The sequence below is a fragment of the Triturus cristatus genome, chromosome 10, assembly GCF_964204655.1.
Source record: "Triturus cristatus chromosome 10, aTriCri1.1, whole genome shotgun sequence".
NCBI lineage: Eukaryota > Metazoa > Chordata > Amphibia > Caudata > Salamandridae > Triturus > Triturus cristatus.
In genome coordinates this window covers 163,278,573-163,296,240 of record NC_140593.1, presented here as the reverse complement: position 1 = coordinate 163,296,240, position 17,668 = coordinate 163,278,573, and the positions used below count along the sequence as shown (strand labels likewise).

At 45.3% G+C, this 17,668-nt stretch overlaps 1 protein-coding gene across 3 annotated transcripts in view; it reads right to left on the bottom strand.

Annotated features, from left to right (window-relative positions):
• The window catches only part of PHKA1 (phosphorylase kinase regulatory subunit alpha 1), a 1,109,231-nt gene that overhangs the window by 648,017 nt on the left and 443,546 nt on the right, over positions 1-17,668 (bottom strand). For all 3 annotated transcript variants that reach the window (XM_085630734.1, XM_085630735.1, XM_085630736.1), the window contains exon 12: positions 6,266-6,373. In XM_085630734.1, the coding sequence (XP_085486860.1) occupies positions 6,266-6,373 (108 nt within the window). The remainder of the gene's footprint in view (positions 1-6,265; positions 6,374-17,668) is intronic.

Here is a 17,668-nt window from a genome sequence, read left to right as displayed (position 1 = left end):
TTATGAACAGTGCTTAATCAATAGGCATTGCTAGTCTTAGGATTTCATAAAACAGGCTACAGCCATATGACTTAAAAGTCTTGATTCTAGTGGAGAATTAGCACCTAGTTAAGGAAGGCCGAAGAATTAGAAGGTATAATTAGAGTATTTGTCTGGGTCACATTGCCAACAGCAATGGGCAGTGTAATACAGTTTTCAGGGCCCTACACTGCTCTACACTGCCCTGTCTGATTCTCCATACTCCCATTAAGAAGCGGGACAGAGCTAAGACAATCAAGGGTGGTGTATTGGATCTGAGGATTCTGGAGACAACCCTAAAATTCCAAATCCCCATACTCCGAGCAGCAGTATCCACTTCTTTCTGTTATTATGGTAGCACTGACAGAAATACAATATGTGATTGATACATTACTTGGTCTGGGGACAGACAGGGCAGGTCAGGTCTAGGTTAGTATCATGTTCCCCTATTTAGAAGTGAAGGGGCGCAATGGTAGGGTCCCAAATCGAAATTTAATGTACAGGGTTTTTGCCAAAGGGGGTTCGATGGAATCTGTATATTTTTCCATGAGTGAAAAATCTTTATTCCAGGAAGCCTAGTGTCAGGGTACCCAAACTCCTTTTCCTGCTCAATTCTCTGTCTATAGAACTCCAGTAAATCCCCTTAAATGCTGCCTTAGACACACTGGAAATGGCTCCCGGGTTAGTCCACAAATGTTTGCATCCCAACTTTGCCAAGTAAAGCTTGATGTGCTCAAACCTGTGAATCCTAGAAACTCCAGGCAACCTGAATAGTTCCTCCAATCCCACCCAATACAGACATAGGTCCACTGAGGCCCATAGCTGTCTCCAATACAGCAGAGGTATAAGGGCTGCTTAATGGGCGATGGACCTGTGGCCCAGATCCAACTGTAATGACAGGAGTGGGGTACTAGTTGGAAGATTCGTCAAAGACTGTAAAAATTGGTTCTCGCCCAACTCCAACGTGATAGCTCTCTCGTGTCTTCATAGTTCTTCCCCATAAAGGGCCCAGCCTAATGCTTGTAGGTTTAAGATTTGGATGGCGGAGATGATGGTCGGAAGCTAGAACGCTCAAAACCGTTCAGGATGCCCCCTACATATTGTTCAAGCTTCAACTTGCTCTTCTAGATCGGTGGAGACCAACAAAAAATTCTCTGTCAAGGTGAGGCCCAAATACTCAAAGGTGCGGTCCCGTTCAAGGGGAACACCATTCTGAAACGGGGTAGGGCGGGTTGTGTGGCTAGGATTAAAAACCATATACTTGTTCTTTTGAAGGCTGATCTCAAGCCCTTTCTAATCACAGAAACATTAAACTGATCCAGAAGATTTTGAATGCCCTTAGGGGATTTGGATACCAGTAGGGTATCGTCTGCGAACAGAAGGGCTGGGATCTTCCTACCTGCTTAGCTCGGGGGATCCTGATAGCTGGGCAACCAGATCGTTAATGTATAGTAAAAACAGTGTTGGAGCAAGAACGCAGCACTGTCTTAATGCCCTGGTATCGATGGTGTTAGCTCCCCATGTTTGCCATATCTAACCTGAACATAGGTCTTCAGCCTCCTGATAACATTAACAAGATAATTTTGGACACCATGGTCAGTTAGAACTTTCCATAATGCTTCCCTTAGCACGAAGTTGAAGGCGGGATGGAGGTCAATAAAAAACTACATAGAGCAGACTACCTCCAACAACAAAATGCTTTCAGTATATAAATTGCAGTCAAAATACCTGGTCGATGGTACTGGTCCCAAATCGAAACCCTGCTGGGAGGGGAGTTATAAGCCCCATACCCACAACCCTCTCACACAGCCTTTCGAACAATATACGATAGAAAAGCTTTTGGACTTATTCAACTATTTATCCTGTTACCTTTCTCTATAGTTGTATGTGTTATTTATTGGCGCAAAGTATTTACCATATATGAATTTTCTTTTTCTTCGTTTTCATATCTCCGATATATTTACTCATATCATTCAAATTGTACGTTGCTATTATCATTATTGTACTTGTGATGCACTGTTTTCCAAAATGTTAATAAAAAAAATTATAACACAAAAAAAAGAAGAGCTTTTGGGAGCTGTCAATAAGGCCGACTGGCCAATAATTACGTGGCAGGGACCGTGAGCTTTTCTTTTACATTGGTACAATCTCGACCTCTGTCCAAGTGGGCAGAGTATGTAAGCCTTTCAAAATACAATTAAAATACGTGCCAAAATACGAGCCCCAGATGACCTTATCTGCCTTAAACAAGTCCCCAGGCACCTTGTCTAGCCCTGGAGCTTTTCCTGGAGTGATCCAGTCTATGGCATTAAAAACCTCTCTTATGGTGATGGGTGAAATTTACCTACAGTCAATTCAGGCAGGGCCTCCATAGGTAGATCTTTCTCTGCATGGGCAGTCTCTACTGCTGTGGCAGTGTGGCCACAACACTACCAGGGTAAATCCTTGCATCATCAGTGGCTCCCACATCATACAACCATGAAAAGTGGTTAGTCCATGCTGGCGCCGAGATGTTAGAATTCAACAAGAGGCAAGAGAGACTCAATCAAGGAAGCAAGGACCTTTTAGTGCTTCTGAAAGTGATCTCCGGGCAGCCCTACATCTTTTGGTGTGCCATGGAGCCACTTTAGCCTTTTTAGGAAGAGATCTAGATCCCACAATAAAAAGGTCTTTAAATGTGCGAAACGTGAAGTTATGGATGGTATAGCAATTGCCCCATGTAGTGGTTGTCAGGGCATTCCCCTCCATCAATAGGACTGCTTTCAAGGCAGTGGCAAGAGCCTCATAAATCTGTTCGATAGTCAAGGTTGAGGCGATAACATACCACCTCAGCCTTTGGCGAGTGCTTGAGGGCACGAGTTTCCTGTCAAATGGTTCATAAGCACGAGAGGATGCATTGGGCCCCAATGAACGAAGTTTGAGATCCAGGGCATTGTGATCACTATCTTGCCGCTATATCACTTCCTTATCAACAAGTAGGGCCATATCCTAATGTCTGACAGAATGTAATCTATTCAGCTCTGGCACCCCTACCGGTTGAACATGTTCCTCCTCTCCTTGTCTGATGAAGTTCTCCCATTACACGCTCTCAAACCATTACCCAGAACAAAAGCATTCAGCTGTAAAACAGCAGCTGGCCACCTCCTAATTGGTGGTAGGGTGACAGCAGGTATCGCCCACAATTCGTCCTCTTCTCCACTAATGTGACCAGACCCAGTATCGATTGGTTTGAAGCAACAATTAAAGTCTCCCATCACTATTCTAAGTGCTTCAGGTGGGGTGGGAGGCCAGGTGACCCTTAATTAGGTAAATAACTGATAAGAACCCATGACGACCTTCAGATTAACACACATATCGGGGTAACCTAGATCAATCATTCTGAAGAACATGCAAGAGTGGTGTATATCCATGTCACCAAGCCCCCTGATGGTCCGCCTCTTCCGCATGAGAGGGCTGGTTGGTCGAAAGAACCTATTGCCCAGGTTTCCTGCAAAGAACAAATTTCAAATTGTTCAATGAAATTGGCCCAATCTGGACAGCCAAGCACGTTAATCAGGCCTGCAATGTTCCAGGGTAACTGTTTGCTGTTTACCACTAAAGCAATGGCCTGAGATGCACTTATATTGTCGTGGCCCGAAAAATTGGGAACTTTGACTGACGTGGAATTGATTGTTCCTCCCATTTCCAAGGAGCAGCAAAAATCATCATTGGGGCCCAATGATATGACTGAGGCAACGTTTAGTCCCATGCGCATGCCCCTAATGTAGGTCTTTGGCCAGCCCGTCGCTGGCACAAGTCAGTCATTGGCATCCAAATCTGATAAAGGCATAAACCTGTTTTGAGTTTTAAGAGCTGGCCTCCACCATGTTCTCTTGTTGTAGTAGGGGCCTTCTTCCATTAGGCAAAGTAGGTCTATACAAAAAAAAACTAGCGGGACAATGCTTATGGCTGAACGTATGCTACCATGCTTATGACCAGGCTGATTAAGCCACAGTGCCATACTTGGATCTTTACAATTTACGATCACACAGTCCCCTTCAATGGTTTTCGGATAAGTGGCCTATCCATCCAATCGTCCACGCCAATAAAATATCATCGAATTGATGCATAGAAAAATCAGCATCACAGGCAAGTCAGTAGCAGACTTTATTCTTGAGTTCCAAATAGCCTTCTTCTTTATCATGGGAAAGAGGAGGTAGTCCGGCTAACACTGCCTCATAGGGACAACAGTCGGGTGGAAGAGACAGGTGCGACTTGGAGCCCCTTCTAGATGGCTGCAGTTTTTGGTCTTGCAGGTGTTGCTTACCCACACCCTTTGTGAAATATTCCTCCCCAAATCTTTAGCCACTGCTGCACTGTAGCTTGCTGAGGATGGTGATCTTTTCCCTGTAGCCATGGTTGAAGGGGTAGTATCGTAGCAAAGGACTTCCATTGCAGCGTGTAGCTCAACTTAGGGCAGTCAGTTGTTACAATGTAGCTTGACCACACCCTAAAGGATGCCTGGCTTCGTAATGGGACTGGAGATGAAAGGGCCATAGGGTCTCTAATTTCAGTAATAAGTCTCTGCAAGTCCCTTCTAGTGTACTAATCCTATCCACTAACGGTGCTATTGCAGCCTTCACTACTCGCTCAATTTCGTCAATGACCTCACCACAGCCCATATCAGTGGCCATGACTTTTCCAGTTAAATTGGTAAGCGGTGTCTGCTGTGTGATTGTTGTGACCTGGTCTATTTTCATGCCAGATCGGGAGTGAAGACGGGTATCAGGGCTGACACAGATTTTTTTTTTTTTTTAGCCTTCTCATCAACCACTTGTTTCAGAGATCTTTTTTTTCTTCACCACCACTTCACCTGAACTTGGGACACATTCTGGGCTACGTCCATCAGGAGCACACTAACCGGGTCCAACGTGGGATCTGATCCTGTGGAATCTGTCGGATCTGGACTTGGTATCGGGGTAGCTGCACTTATGCTTTGGCTGGTACTCCCACGAGGTCTGTTAGGGGCAATACTCAACTAAGGGGTCCCGCTCAGAAGCGGTAAGCTCGGCCCTGCTTCAGTATTCAATGATAACCGCCTCTCCACTAGGCCTATCTCCCTTGCAACAACATTCACAGCTCTTGCCAGGAAAGCATCCAAAGTGGTGTTACTTCTAAGTGGATCATGGGTAATGTCCTGCTCCCTGTCCATTTTACGTTTTCCCATAATCGTTGATCAAGTTGTAGTCGATAGACTTGATGATGTGAAGAATGTAGAGCTCTTGAGGAAAGCGCAATCCCACTGGCAACTCTGCCCTTAACTTGAAAGTCAAGTGACAAGTAATGCACTAATGGCAGAGATGCAGGAAGAGTATTTAATAACAATCAATGGCAAATGGCAAATAAACTAGCAGAAAGCGCAGGCCCAAAACAATTTGAAAGTCCAGTACACTTATCTCCCCTTGGCCTAGTTGGAGCTGGCACCTCCTACACAGATAACGTTCGTAGCGATATGGAACAGAAAGGGAGTATGGTATAGTGCACAGTATAGTGCAACAACGCATCAGTGTGTCACCACTGAGGTTGCCCCCTGCCGTGCACCCATGTCCGCCCGCCTCCGCGCGCGAGCTGGGCACAGTGGCGGTGGGCAGCCAGCAGACCAACTATAGTGGTGCCTATGGAGGTGGCGTTGGCTTCAAACTTATAACTAAAATGGTGATCTTGTGCTCAGGCTCTGTCGAAACCCCACAGCAGTTGGAAATATCATGAGGACAGAGAGTGATGCCATTTATTTGAGAGTTCATGAGAAATGCAGCCAAAATAGAACTACCTCAAATATCTGGGCACATAAGATAACTAAGTCTAGGATAGACCCCATCAAAAAACACAGAACATAAGAGATACTACTGTCTCAAAAACTTCATATGTTTTACAAAATGTACGTGGATTAGGATTTAAAATCACTATTTGCAAAGGAAAAGGCACTGTAAAGTCAAAGGCCACCAACCATTACATTAAAATTAACAAAAAACAGAAGTTCTGCTTATTTCCATAAGACATATATTATTAGCAGAGTGGTAAACATTTGTGTTTCTTGAAAGACATACTTGGGCAGTGCAGAAAATGGGACAATAAAAAGTAAGAATAAATATTGAGTTAAATATAATTTAGGCAGAAAGAGATCAGAAAGAAGTTTCAGGAGAAGGAAGCCATAGTTTGTGGAAAATAAATCAACCAACATATCTAAATACTTTGTATGTGTCCTTACCTCTGCCATTAGACACCCAAGGATATATAAAGACTGCCCCCACATGTGAGGTAGTTTTCCCATAGGCACCCTTTCAACTGTGTGAGGGTTCTCATATTCTTCATTCACCTATAAACAGGAGCAGTTGATTACATTTCCAACATTTTACCTGCACATTGTGCAATTACTTTCAGGGTTCTTGCACCAACAATATCTTTAAAAGAAGAAGCCAGGCAGGAAGACTTAATTTCCCATTTCCCATGGGCACAGGAAGAAGCATCACTGGTTTCACCTCAAAATCCATCTTTTTTAAACATCTTCATTTGTTATTATTCAGTCTAAAGACAGTTATACAATACATCAACAGAACTAATAGCCATGCACATGAGGATGTATGACGTTACAACGCACACTATTACAACGCATGCACTTACAACGCATTTTTTACAACGCATAATCCATTACAACGCATGACATTACAACGCATGACACTACAACGCATTTTTAAAAAATACCTTTACAACGCACTACCATTACAACGCATACTACCTTTACAACGCATACCATTACAACGCATAATATTAAATTACATTTAAGGTAAGTATTAGATAGTATAGGGGTAAAAATTACTATTCTAACTCCAGGGGGTGCAACAGTAGGGTAAGTGTTGGATAGTGTAGGGGTAAAAATTACTATTCTAACTCCAGGGGGTGCAAAAGTAGGGTAAGTGTTGGATAGTGTAGGGGTAAAAATTACTATTCTAACTCCAGGGGGTGCAACAGTAGGGTAAGTGTTGGATAGTGTAGGGGTAAAAATTACTATTCTAACTCCAGGGGGTGCAACAGTAGGGAAAGTGTTGGATAGTATAGGGGTAAAAATTACTATTCTAACTCCAGGGGGTGCAACATTAGGGTAAGTGTTGGATAGTATAGGGGTAAAAATTACTATTCTAACTCCAGGGGGTGCATCAGTAGGGTAAGTGTTGGATAGTATAGGGGTAAAAATTACTATTCTAACTCCAGGGGGTGCATCAGTAGGGTAAGTGTTGGATAGTTTAGGGGTTAAAATTACTATTCTAACTCCAGGGGGTGCAACAGTAGGGTAAGTGTTGGATAGTATAGGGGTAAAAATTACTATTCTAACTCCAGGGGGTGCATCAGTAGGGTAAGTGTTGGATAGTATAGGGGTAAAAATTACTATTCTAACTCCAGGGGGTGCATCAGTAGGGTAAGTGTTGGATAGTATAGGGGTAAAAATTACTATTCTAACTCCAGGGGGTGCATCAGTAGGGTAAGTGTTGGATAGTATAGGGGTAAAAATTACTATTCTAACTCCAGGGGGTGCATCAGTAGGGTAAGTGTTGGATAGTATAGGGGTGAAAATTACTATTCTAACTCCAGGGGGTGCATCAGTAGGGTAAGTGTTGGATAGTATAGGGGTAAAAATTACTATTCTAACTCCAGGGGGTGCATCAGTAGGGTAAGTGTTGGATAGTATAGGGGTAAAAATTACTATTCTAACTCCAGGGGGTGCATCAGTAGGGTAAGTGTTGGATAGTATAGGGGTAAAAATTACTATTCTTACTCCAGGGGGTGCATCACTAGGGTAAGTGTTGGATAGTATAGTGTAATATTATGCGTTGTAATGGTATGCGTTGTAATGGTAGTATGCGTTGTAATGGAATGCGTTGTAAAGGTAGTTTTTAAAAATGCGTTGTAGTGTCATGCGTTGTAATATCATGCGTTGTAATGGATTATGCGTTGTAAAAAATGCGTTGTAATGGTAGTGCGTTGTAAAAGTTGCGTTGTAAAGGTTGTTCCCCGCACATGAAGGATACATAAGTTCCTAATAACATTGCGGCATAATGTATACAGTTCACGTAAGAGTCCGTACAAACGTCCCAACACTAGGTTCATTCCTGCGATTACACATCTATGCCTTACAGGTTGAGTCAAAATTTCATGTTTTTATTTCAAGCCCCTTTCTCTCCTTTCCTCCTAGATTGTTTTGTTCATCACCCAGTTCAGGATTATCTATGAGCTGTTTAATTGTATTAGATTATTCCCTTACGGCCTCTACAGCCCTTCCATGTGTCCTAAGGCTTTTAATCGCAGCTCTTTTGCCAGGATCCACACCATCATAGCTTTAATCCATTACAAAATGCTGGGTCCCAAATTTGGTAACAAATGTATTGCTATACGGCGCTTTACAAAGAGTAAGCCTAGTGTTGATAATTTGTGTTCCATCATTCCCTTGGTAGGTCTCGCCTACGCAGCGCACATGCGCTGCATAGGCGGGGCCTTTAGCCGTCGCTCTACTCATTTTCAAGCACACTCGTGCTTCTGACGGCATCCACCTTGCGGGAGCGAGCAGCGACGCGCATGCTAATTGGCTGTTGATCGCTCCCGCAAGGCGGATGGTGCCACAAGCACGAGTGTGCTTCAAAACAGTCATTGCCCTCACCGTCTACAGGGGCCATGCACAAGTACTAGTTAACTTTAACTTTCGCAGCTGCGGGCCGCACTTGTTTGCTAGGGGTGCACATGAGAAACATGTTCTGTGTATAACCCCTTCGCTGCTGCGGACATTCCGCTGCAGCGCTGGGGGGGGCAGGGGGGCAGCGCGGCGGGCCTGTGCTCATGACGGAGCCGCTCCGTCATGAGCCACAGTTGAGCTGTGCTCATGACGGAACGGTTCCGTCATGACTCCGCCCATTTGCGTTGTCGCCCCGCACAGGCGGGGAAACAGCGCCGCGCAGGCGGAGCGGCCGCCGACAGGATTGTCATGACGGAACCGTTCCGTCATGAGCACACGGCAACCGTGGCTCATGACGGAACGGTTCCGTCATGAGCAGGGAAGGGGTTAATGCATTTGGTTAAAAAAATAAAACAATAGTTTCCCAAGCTTGATTTGTCTGCCTTCAGTGCATTGCATTTTCCTCTCAGAACAACTGCTCCCCAATGCCTGTTTTCTTTGAGTTGAGGCCTTGAAGCTCATTCCCTGCCCAGATGCCTAACATGAACTCATGATCCGTGAAAGCGATGCTACTTCGGACCCTAACCGCATCCACAGCCTGTCCGGGGGCCCTGCTCCGCCATGCTGGAACCGCCTGCTCACCCGAAGCCGCTGTGTCTAATGCTGCAGATACCTTATCAAAGGGAAAGGCTGCACTGCTGCTGCCCCCTCAGCCTCTGCTTCGCATCTTTATTCCGCCTTCGGATGCTAGCTCCCGCTGACAGCTGCCCAGCCACCGGCCACATACACACATGCAGTGGCACCAGAGGGCCCCGGCAGCTGATATACATCTTCGGAAGGCGGACATTCGTAAAGCGCCAGACCACAGCTGAGCACGCAGCAGAGCTGCCGCTACAAAGGCCCCTTCGGGCTCCCGGGCTAAAAACAGGCGCGCGTGCCACGGGGGAAACCATTTGCAAAGGTGACAGCATGATGACGCCGGCACCCATAACTAATCCCCTTCACTTCCTCTGGTGACACTGCTAAAGACAAGAGGGGAGAAAGGCTGTCCTGGTTTGTCTTCAAACGTGTGCATGAAATCGAACATCTAGAGTGCAGCCTTTTTGCTCTTTCTACGAATAGGCTTATTGGAACTGCACAGAGCTCTGTTCAGAACAGTTTAGTTTTTTCTTTCCTTAGAAAACATCATGTCAATGCTGTTCAGGACAGTTTAGCTTCTCTCCTTAAATTTACAAGGTAAAAAATATTTTTTACACACCAGTAACCAGCGAAGCTATGTAATGAAAACAACATATGGCTGCAATTAATTGAACTCCTTGTAGGGTAGAGTAAGGTCATAGGAGTCTCTTTCCATTACTGTGCTCTCTAATCTTGCAAGTGACATGAAAGACATAGGAAAAGAGCAGTTTGTGGAGTAAATCATTCGAGGATAACTGCCGTGAATATCTTCCCGAACTTTAATGCGGATCTTACAGCCAATATTACTCCGACAGCACTGGAGGCTCTGGACCAAGGGATCGAAATGTAGAGCACTGCAGTAATACTAAACAATGGAGTGATAGTTTTCAGGAAACTAGCCAATAGGTCTCGCCTTTGAAACTTTATAAGTATTTAGTTCTGCAGCACAATATCATTGGTGCAACAACATCAACTGTTGCATGGGTAAATACTTATAAGGTCCCAAAGGCGAGACCTATTGGCTATGCCAATGCTTGTTGCATTTTGTTACACTGCTCAATAGGCTGCGACGTATTGATGTCTGGAGGTGGAGATTTGTCACTTATTCAAGTCTTGTCACCACCTCATCCAAGTCCCCCTCTAGTGTCCTGTTTGTCCAGGTCATACAAAGGAACAAGGCCTCTCCATTCAGGCACGTTTTTGACAGGTCGAGGGTTTATTTGGACTATTCTATGTATTACAGCAAGTGACAGAAATGTATGATGAAGGTAGTTAAAATGTGTCAGGTTAAATTTAGCGTTACTAGCTACATCTTGAACCTGAGTACAAGCCGTTGCTCATTCTCCATACAACGGGGACCTGTAGATCTTTGTCCCATGCTTGTCGTTCCTTCTGCACCACTGGTGGTCTTTCCTCCTTCGGGGCCTTTGTAGGTAAGTGAAAAGCCCCCCCTCCTTCAAGATCAGCCCCACTGTCAAGGAGGTCTGTGGTACATTCGGAATATAGAACAAACTTCTCTAGGTATACCTGCCAGCTTGGGGTATAGCAGAAATTGTCCAGCAGTGACCCCAAATGTTTCTCTAGTCTCCTCAAACGTTAAAAACGCATTTCCTGGATACAAGTCTCTCATAGTTATGCATCCTCCCTTCCTGCAGGCTGCCAGAAACAAAACCTCCCATATTTGGCAGAACAGCTGTAGCCATTCCCTTGACAGAGACCTACCGAAGGGTGGGCGCTTCAGCACTCCCATGCCACAGCCCCATGTTTAACTACCAATGGGGTGTCCCGCCAACTGATTTGTATTGCACATCAAACAGATAGGTAGTGTGCGCCCTCACCCAAAGTTCCTCCAAGAAGTAGGTGTTCCCAGTTTGATTTGTCATAACACCATTTAGATGCATGCTGCAGCTGTGGGCTAGTGTAGTGGAGCTTCAGGACAGGTAGACCCAGCCCGCCACACTCCCTACTCATTTTCAGCACCTCTAGCACTTTTTCTGCCTGTCCACACCAATGAAACTAGGAAGCTAACCAACTCCCAAAAAGCTGATCTCGGCGTAGCATACATAGTAGTTTGTAGTTCAACTAGGCAGCGGGGTAGTGGCACCATCTTGGCCAGTGCCACTCTTCTCATTATCGAGAGTGGGAGTTAGTACCAAAAATGTATTGAGGCCTTAATTGCCTGCAAGAACCTATCGGTATTAAATTGGTAGTGTAAAGCAGAGGTATGAGTCACCCAGATTCCTAAATATCAGAACGTTCTAAGTTCCCAAGATATTCGGAAATCTAGTAAGTCAGTCTGGGAGCTACCTCCTAAGCCCAACATAGCGTATAGCAGAATCCTTTTTCTGTAGTATCTGCTTATTTATATGGAGCCCCAAAACCAGCAATTAAAAGATAAAATATTACTGATTACTGCTTATTTACTGGGGACAGCTGTGTGGCGGTACGCGCTCTTCTTACTTCCTGCTCTCCCGTGGTGCCGTCGAGAGATGCCATTTTCCTGCTCAGTGGCGGTCTAGCTCTCAGGCACCCGGGACTACTTAAACGAACACTGGTCGGACGCGCACTGCTTGAAGGTTCGCATTCACTGCTACATGACATAGTTGTCGCGCTTTTCTGCTGTTTGCACAGATTTTAATTGGCCTCATACTCGCACTTTAAAATTGATTGATAATCATTCTAATGAATGTTAAAAGATAAAATGTTACTGATTACTGCTTATTTACTGGGGACAGCTGTGTGGGGGTACGCGCTCTTCTTACTTCCTGCTCTCCCGTGGTGCCGTCGAGAGACGCCATTTTCCTGCTCTGTGGCGGTCTAGCTCTCAGGCACAAGGGACTACTTAAACGAACACTGGTCGGACGCACAGTGCTTGAAGGTTCGCATTCGCTGCTACATGACATAGTTGTCGCGCTTTTCTGCTGTTTGCACATGTTCTTTGCACAGATTTTAATTGGCCTCATACTCGCACTTTAAAATTGATTGATAATCATTCTAATGAATTTTAAAAGATACAATATTACTGATTACTGCTTATTTACTGGGGACAGCTGTGTGGGGGTACGCGCTCTTCTTACTTCCTGCTCTCCCGTGGTGCCGTCGAGAGATGCCATTTTCCTGCTCAGTGGCGGTCTAGCTCTCAGGCACATGGGACTACTTAAACGAACACTGGTCGGACGCCCACTTCTTGAAGGTTCGCATTCGCTGCTACATGACATAGTTGTCGCGCTTTTCTGCTGTTTGCACATGTTCTTTGCACAGATTTTAATTGGCCTCATACTCGCACTTTAAAATTGATTGATAATCATTCTAATGAATTTTAAAAGATAAAATATTACTGATTACTGCTTATTTACTGGGGACAGCTGTGTGGGGGTACGCGCTCTTCTTATTTCCTGCTCTCCCGTGGTGCCGTCGAGAGATGCCATTTTCCTGCTCAGTGGCGGTCTAGCTCTCAGGCACACGGGACTACTTGAATGAACACTGGTCGGACGTGTGTAGCGGGCGCGCCTAAGGCAAGCCCATTTGCGCCCGTCAGGGTCCCGAAAGCGTCCAGTGCCAGGCATGCTGTCCGCAAATCTCAGTCGTTGGTGGCCAAAAAAGGGTACAGTCGGGAGGATTTGCTATCATTTAGAACTGGTAAATGTTCATTACCTTCCAGCTGGGATGTCGGCTCTGCTCGGCGATTAGTATGCCCAGAGTGCCATTTCCATCTGGGCGCTGGTTTGGAAGGATTGAAGCTCGGGTATGCGCCCCCGCCGAAAACTAAAGTTCGCCCCACCAACAGTTGGTCGCTGGTGAGACATTATCAAGATATCTTTGATCTTATATTGGATCACCATCTTGACCTCCTTTTCATCACTGAGACCTAGCTGAATGACTCTTCCAATCCTATTGTTCAGATGGCTATTCCAGTGGGCTTTCGAATCTCTCGGGCGGACCGCGCTTGGTGTAGGGGGGTGGTGTTGCTATTGTGTATAGAGATGTATGGGAGGTCACCCAAGGATCTAACATTATATTGGGGCAGGGCGAATTCTTGGATTTTACCATTGTTTTTTCGGCCCATTCTACGTTGGGTGGGACACTGGTGTATAGACCGCCCGGCTCCACGGGTCCTTTTCTTAACGATCTTGAGGAGGTTATGGTTCCTCGAGCCCTGCGCTTTTCCCAATATCTATTTCTGGGTGACCTTAACATCCATCTAGATCAGACGGATTCGGCAAATACTCAGTCTCTTTTAGACTCCTTAAATCTAGCCCAGCTCTCCCAATGGGTCAGTCACCCGACTCACTGCGGGGGCCATATCCTAGACCCTATCTGCTCCAACTTCCCCATTTACATTGAGAATCCCCTTCCAGTCCCCTGGTCAGATCATTTTCTCTCCTGCTTCACGTGGCCACTGGGAGAAGAGGATGCGGAGCATCAGGTCAATTTTTGCCCCGCCACTTCTAAAATTAATCCGGCTGCCTTTAAGAATCTCCTAGAAAGCTCAAAGATCGCTCTTCCTGCGGATTTGAGCGGGGCTTTGGCCTGCTTTACGGATTGGATTGAGCGGGCTGTGGTTACTCTCTCTCCCCCCTCATGCCGTCGTCACGCTAGGAATTCTCCATCCAAACCATGGTTCTCAGCCGAATTAAAAATGCTTATGCAACATTGCAAAAAGCTTGAACGTGGTTGGCGCGTCGACTTTTGCTCTGTGGCTAAAAAGACCCTTAGAGAAGCCCAGAAGGTGTACTACCTGGCCATTAGAAAGGCCAAGTCTCTATTACGCTGATCGCATCGAGTCCGCTAGTAATAACTCGAGTGAAATATTCTCTATTGTTCAGAGCTTCATGGCTCCCAAGGCTATGACCTCTAAACTCCCTGTTTCTGCTGCCTGGTGCGAACAGCTGTCAAACTACTTTATTGATAAGATACGGGCCATTCAGGAGACATTTGTTGGCCAGAGCCTGCATTTGGACGTGGCCCCTATAGTGGTCCCTACGCTGCCTGCCTTTGCCTCTGTTGATCTGTCGGAGACCCTGAAAATGTCGAAATCTATGAAATCAGGGTCCCCTGCGAATCCGTGCACAGCCAGATTACTGGCCTCCATTGCCGAAGTGGTGAACAACGAGGTTAACACACTTATCAACCACTCCCTTAAAGAGGCAGTTGTCCCTCCCTTAAAGAGGCAGTTGTCCCTCTGGAGTGGAAACAGGCCAAAATCCTCCCATTACTAAAAAAGCCCTCGCTCGACCAGGGAATCCCAGGGAACTATCGCCCTATTTCCTTGCTCCCCTGCCTCGCAAAAAATTGCGAAAAGGCTGTTAACAAACAGCTCACTGACTTTGTGGAGGGGTCCAGTTTTCTGCATCCAGTCCAATCAGGTTTCAGAGCTTCCTACAGCACTGAGTCCGCCTTGCTTGAGGTCTCTGAAGCTTTTCGCGAGTGTCTGGATTCGGGCGGTAGTGCAGCCCTCATAATGCTGGATTTGTCGGCAGCGTTCGACACTGTCCCTCATACTCTGCTCCTGGCCCGATTAGCGAACATTGGTAAAACTGGACTAGCCTTGAAGTGGTTGGAATCTTTTCTTGCGGGGCGGTCGCAACAGGTCTGGTTACCGCCGTTTTCGTCTCCCCCGCAGCCAGTTACCACGGGAGTTCCGCAGGGGTCTTCTTTGAGCCCCCTGCTGTTTAATATATATGTCACCCTTTTGGTCCATCTGGTGGAGGAACGAGGTGCCAAGATCGTTGCATATGCCGACAATACCCAGCTTCTGTTCACCTGGGGCAAACCGGATTTTTCCACCGTAAGGGTGCAGGAGTGCCTGACTGCCGTCTTTCAATGGCTATCGGCGGCTCAACTCAAATGTAACGAGGCAAAGACTGAAATTCTCCTTTATGGCAATTTTCCAGCTCGTTTTAGGGATTCAATCTGGCCTTCTGATTTTCCCTTGCATTTGTGTTCAGGCCTCCCAGTCAAAAATCTAGGGGTCTGGTTTGATGAGCAGCTGTCCTTCTCAACCCAGATTAAAAAATTGGCGGGGAGCTGTTTTGGGATACTTAAGTCGCTCAAGAAATTTCTTCCACTGCTGCCAAGATCAGCGAAGGAAACAGAGGTTCGGGCTTTGATCCTCTTCCGGGTTGACTATGCCAATGGGCTGTATCTGGGCCTCCCCGACTACATTTTCAAAAAGCTACAGGTGGTCCAGAATACGGCTGCCCGGTTGGTGCTGAACATTCCGGCGAGGATGAGTATGAGGCATCATCTCCGCACGCTACACTGGCTCCCGATGAGGAAGCGTGTTAAGTTTAAGGCCTTGGTCATAACTCATCGCGCCCTTTATGCTGGTGGTCCGCCCTATCTCAGGAAACGCTTTGCTTTCTATGTGCCTACTAGGCATCTGAGATCGTCCTCTCAGCTGCTTGCAAAAATTCCTCGAGTACCCCTTCAAAGAATGGGGGGTAGATCACTTGCTGTCAGGGCTGTGACGGCCTGGAACTTGCTTCCCGTCTCTCTGCGCGCTATTAAAGAACTAAGTCAGTTTAAGAAACAGCTCAAAACTTTCTTGTTTTAATTTTCTCCTTTCTGGAACTTTACAGGCTCGCGCCGGGACACTCCTAGGAGTAGCTGTGCGCGTTATAAAACTCAATAACATAACATAACATTAGATAAACTTGAACGCCAGAAATGTTGTTTTAGAAAGACAAATTATTTATTAGAGCTTGGAGTCCTCACATATTCTTTGATAAGGGATCAACTGGAAAGATTTACCAGCAGTCATAAAGCAGGGGGAAAACTGTTGTCCCATGACCTGTCATTAACTGAAACTGTCAATGTAGCATAAGGCATAGAACATACGGCAATATCTGTGAAGGAAATGAAGTTGTCTGGTGAAACATTGAAAACAAGTGGTGATGTTAAAAAACTAAGTGATCTAGAAAGCGTGTACAACGTAAAAGAGAATGTGGCTCAACAATTTCATGTTAAGAGAGATACCAAATTAAAGTGTTTTAGTTGTGGGTATCAAAATCACCTGGCCAACAGTCCCAAGTGTCCAGCAAGAGGTGCCTTATGTAGGAAATGCAATGAAAGGGGCAATTTTCCCAAAGTATACAGAAGGGGGAAGTAAAATACATATGGTGGATGATTAGAAAGAAGAAAAGTGTCCTAACAAAGAGCAGTTGATATTCCAGATATGGATCAGAAGTCAAAATGTCGTATACCATATGTAATACACTGTTAGATAGGATCAATGTATCTGTATTTGCGGATTCACGTTCCCTGTATACTTTCATTGAGAGTACAACACTTCATGAGAAAATGGGTTATGTCCTGGAACCTCAAGATATTAGACCAGGGAGATATAACAAAGATCCCATTCTCTTTAAGGGGATGGTCAAACTGCATATCTATTTCAAAGATAGACACACAGTGGGTAAGGTTTATATCGCTAAACAAGGTTCTAATTTAATGGGCTGGCACCATCAGAAGGATCGAGGATTCAAATCGGACCCCAACAATCATGAACAGGTAACTGGTGGAGAGAACCGTACACAGACCCGTGGTACACAAAACAAGGCCAATTTACTTATAAATTAGAGATTCATTGAAAGAGGAATTGGACAAATTGGAGAAGCAAGGTGTAATAAAAATGAATGAGTGTGTAGAATGGTTGGCTCCCATTGTTCTTGCGCCAAAGAATAGGGGAAAGGACATTCATTTGTGCATTGATTTAAGAGATATAAACACCAATATCTGGGTAGACTGTTTCCTGTTGCTTAAGATTAATAAGATGTGCCATTTAATATATGATGCTAAGTATTTTATTATATTAGATATGTCTTCTGCATACCACCAGGTTCCATTACACCTGGGATCACAACCTTTAACTTCTTTCACTTCCCCTTGTTCTTGAGAATGCCATTTGGATTGGCTTTGGCATTTCAGAGAATAATGCAGCACATTATAGAAGGACTAAGTAAGGCCGTGTGTTTCCAGGATGATATTTTGACATATGGGTCTACAGAACAGGAGCATGACGTTAATCTAAGCAAGGTCCTAAGCAAACTATCATAAAGAAAAGAAGGTGCAAGAGCGGAGTCACTTCTGTTGATTACCTGGGGCATACCATCTCCTGTGAAGGTATTAAACCTAAAATCAGCCTTATCGATGCTGTAAAAGCTGCACCATTCCCCACTAATAAGGAGGAAGTCAAATAGTTTTTTGGGGCTAGCGGAATACATGTAGGTCAAAGTTTGTTAAGAAGTTTGCGGATCTCGTGCAACCCAT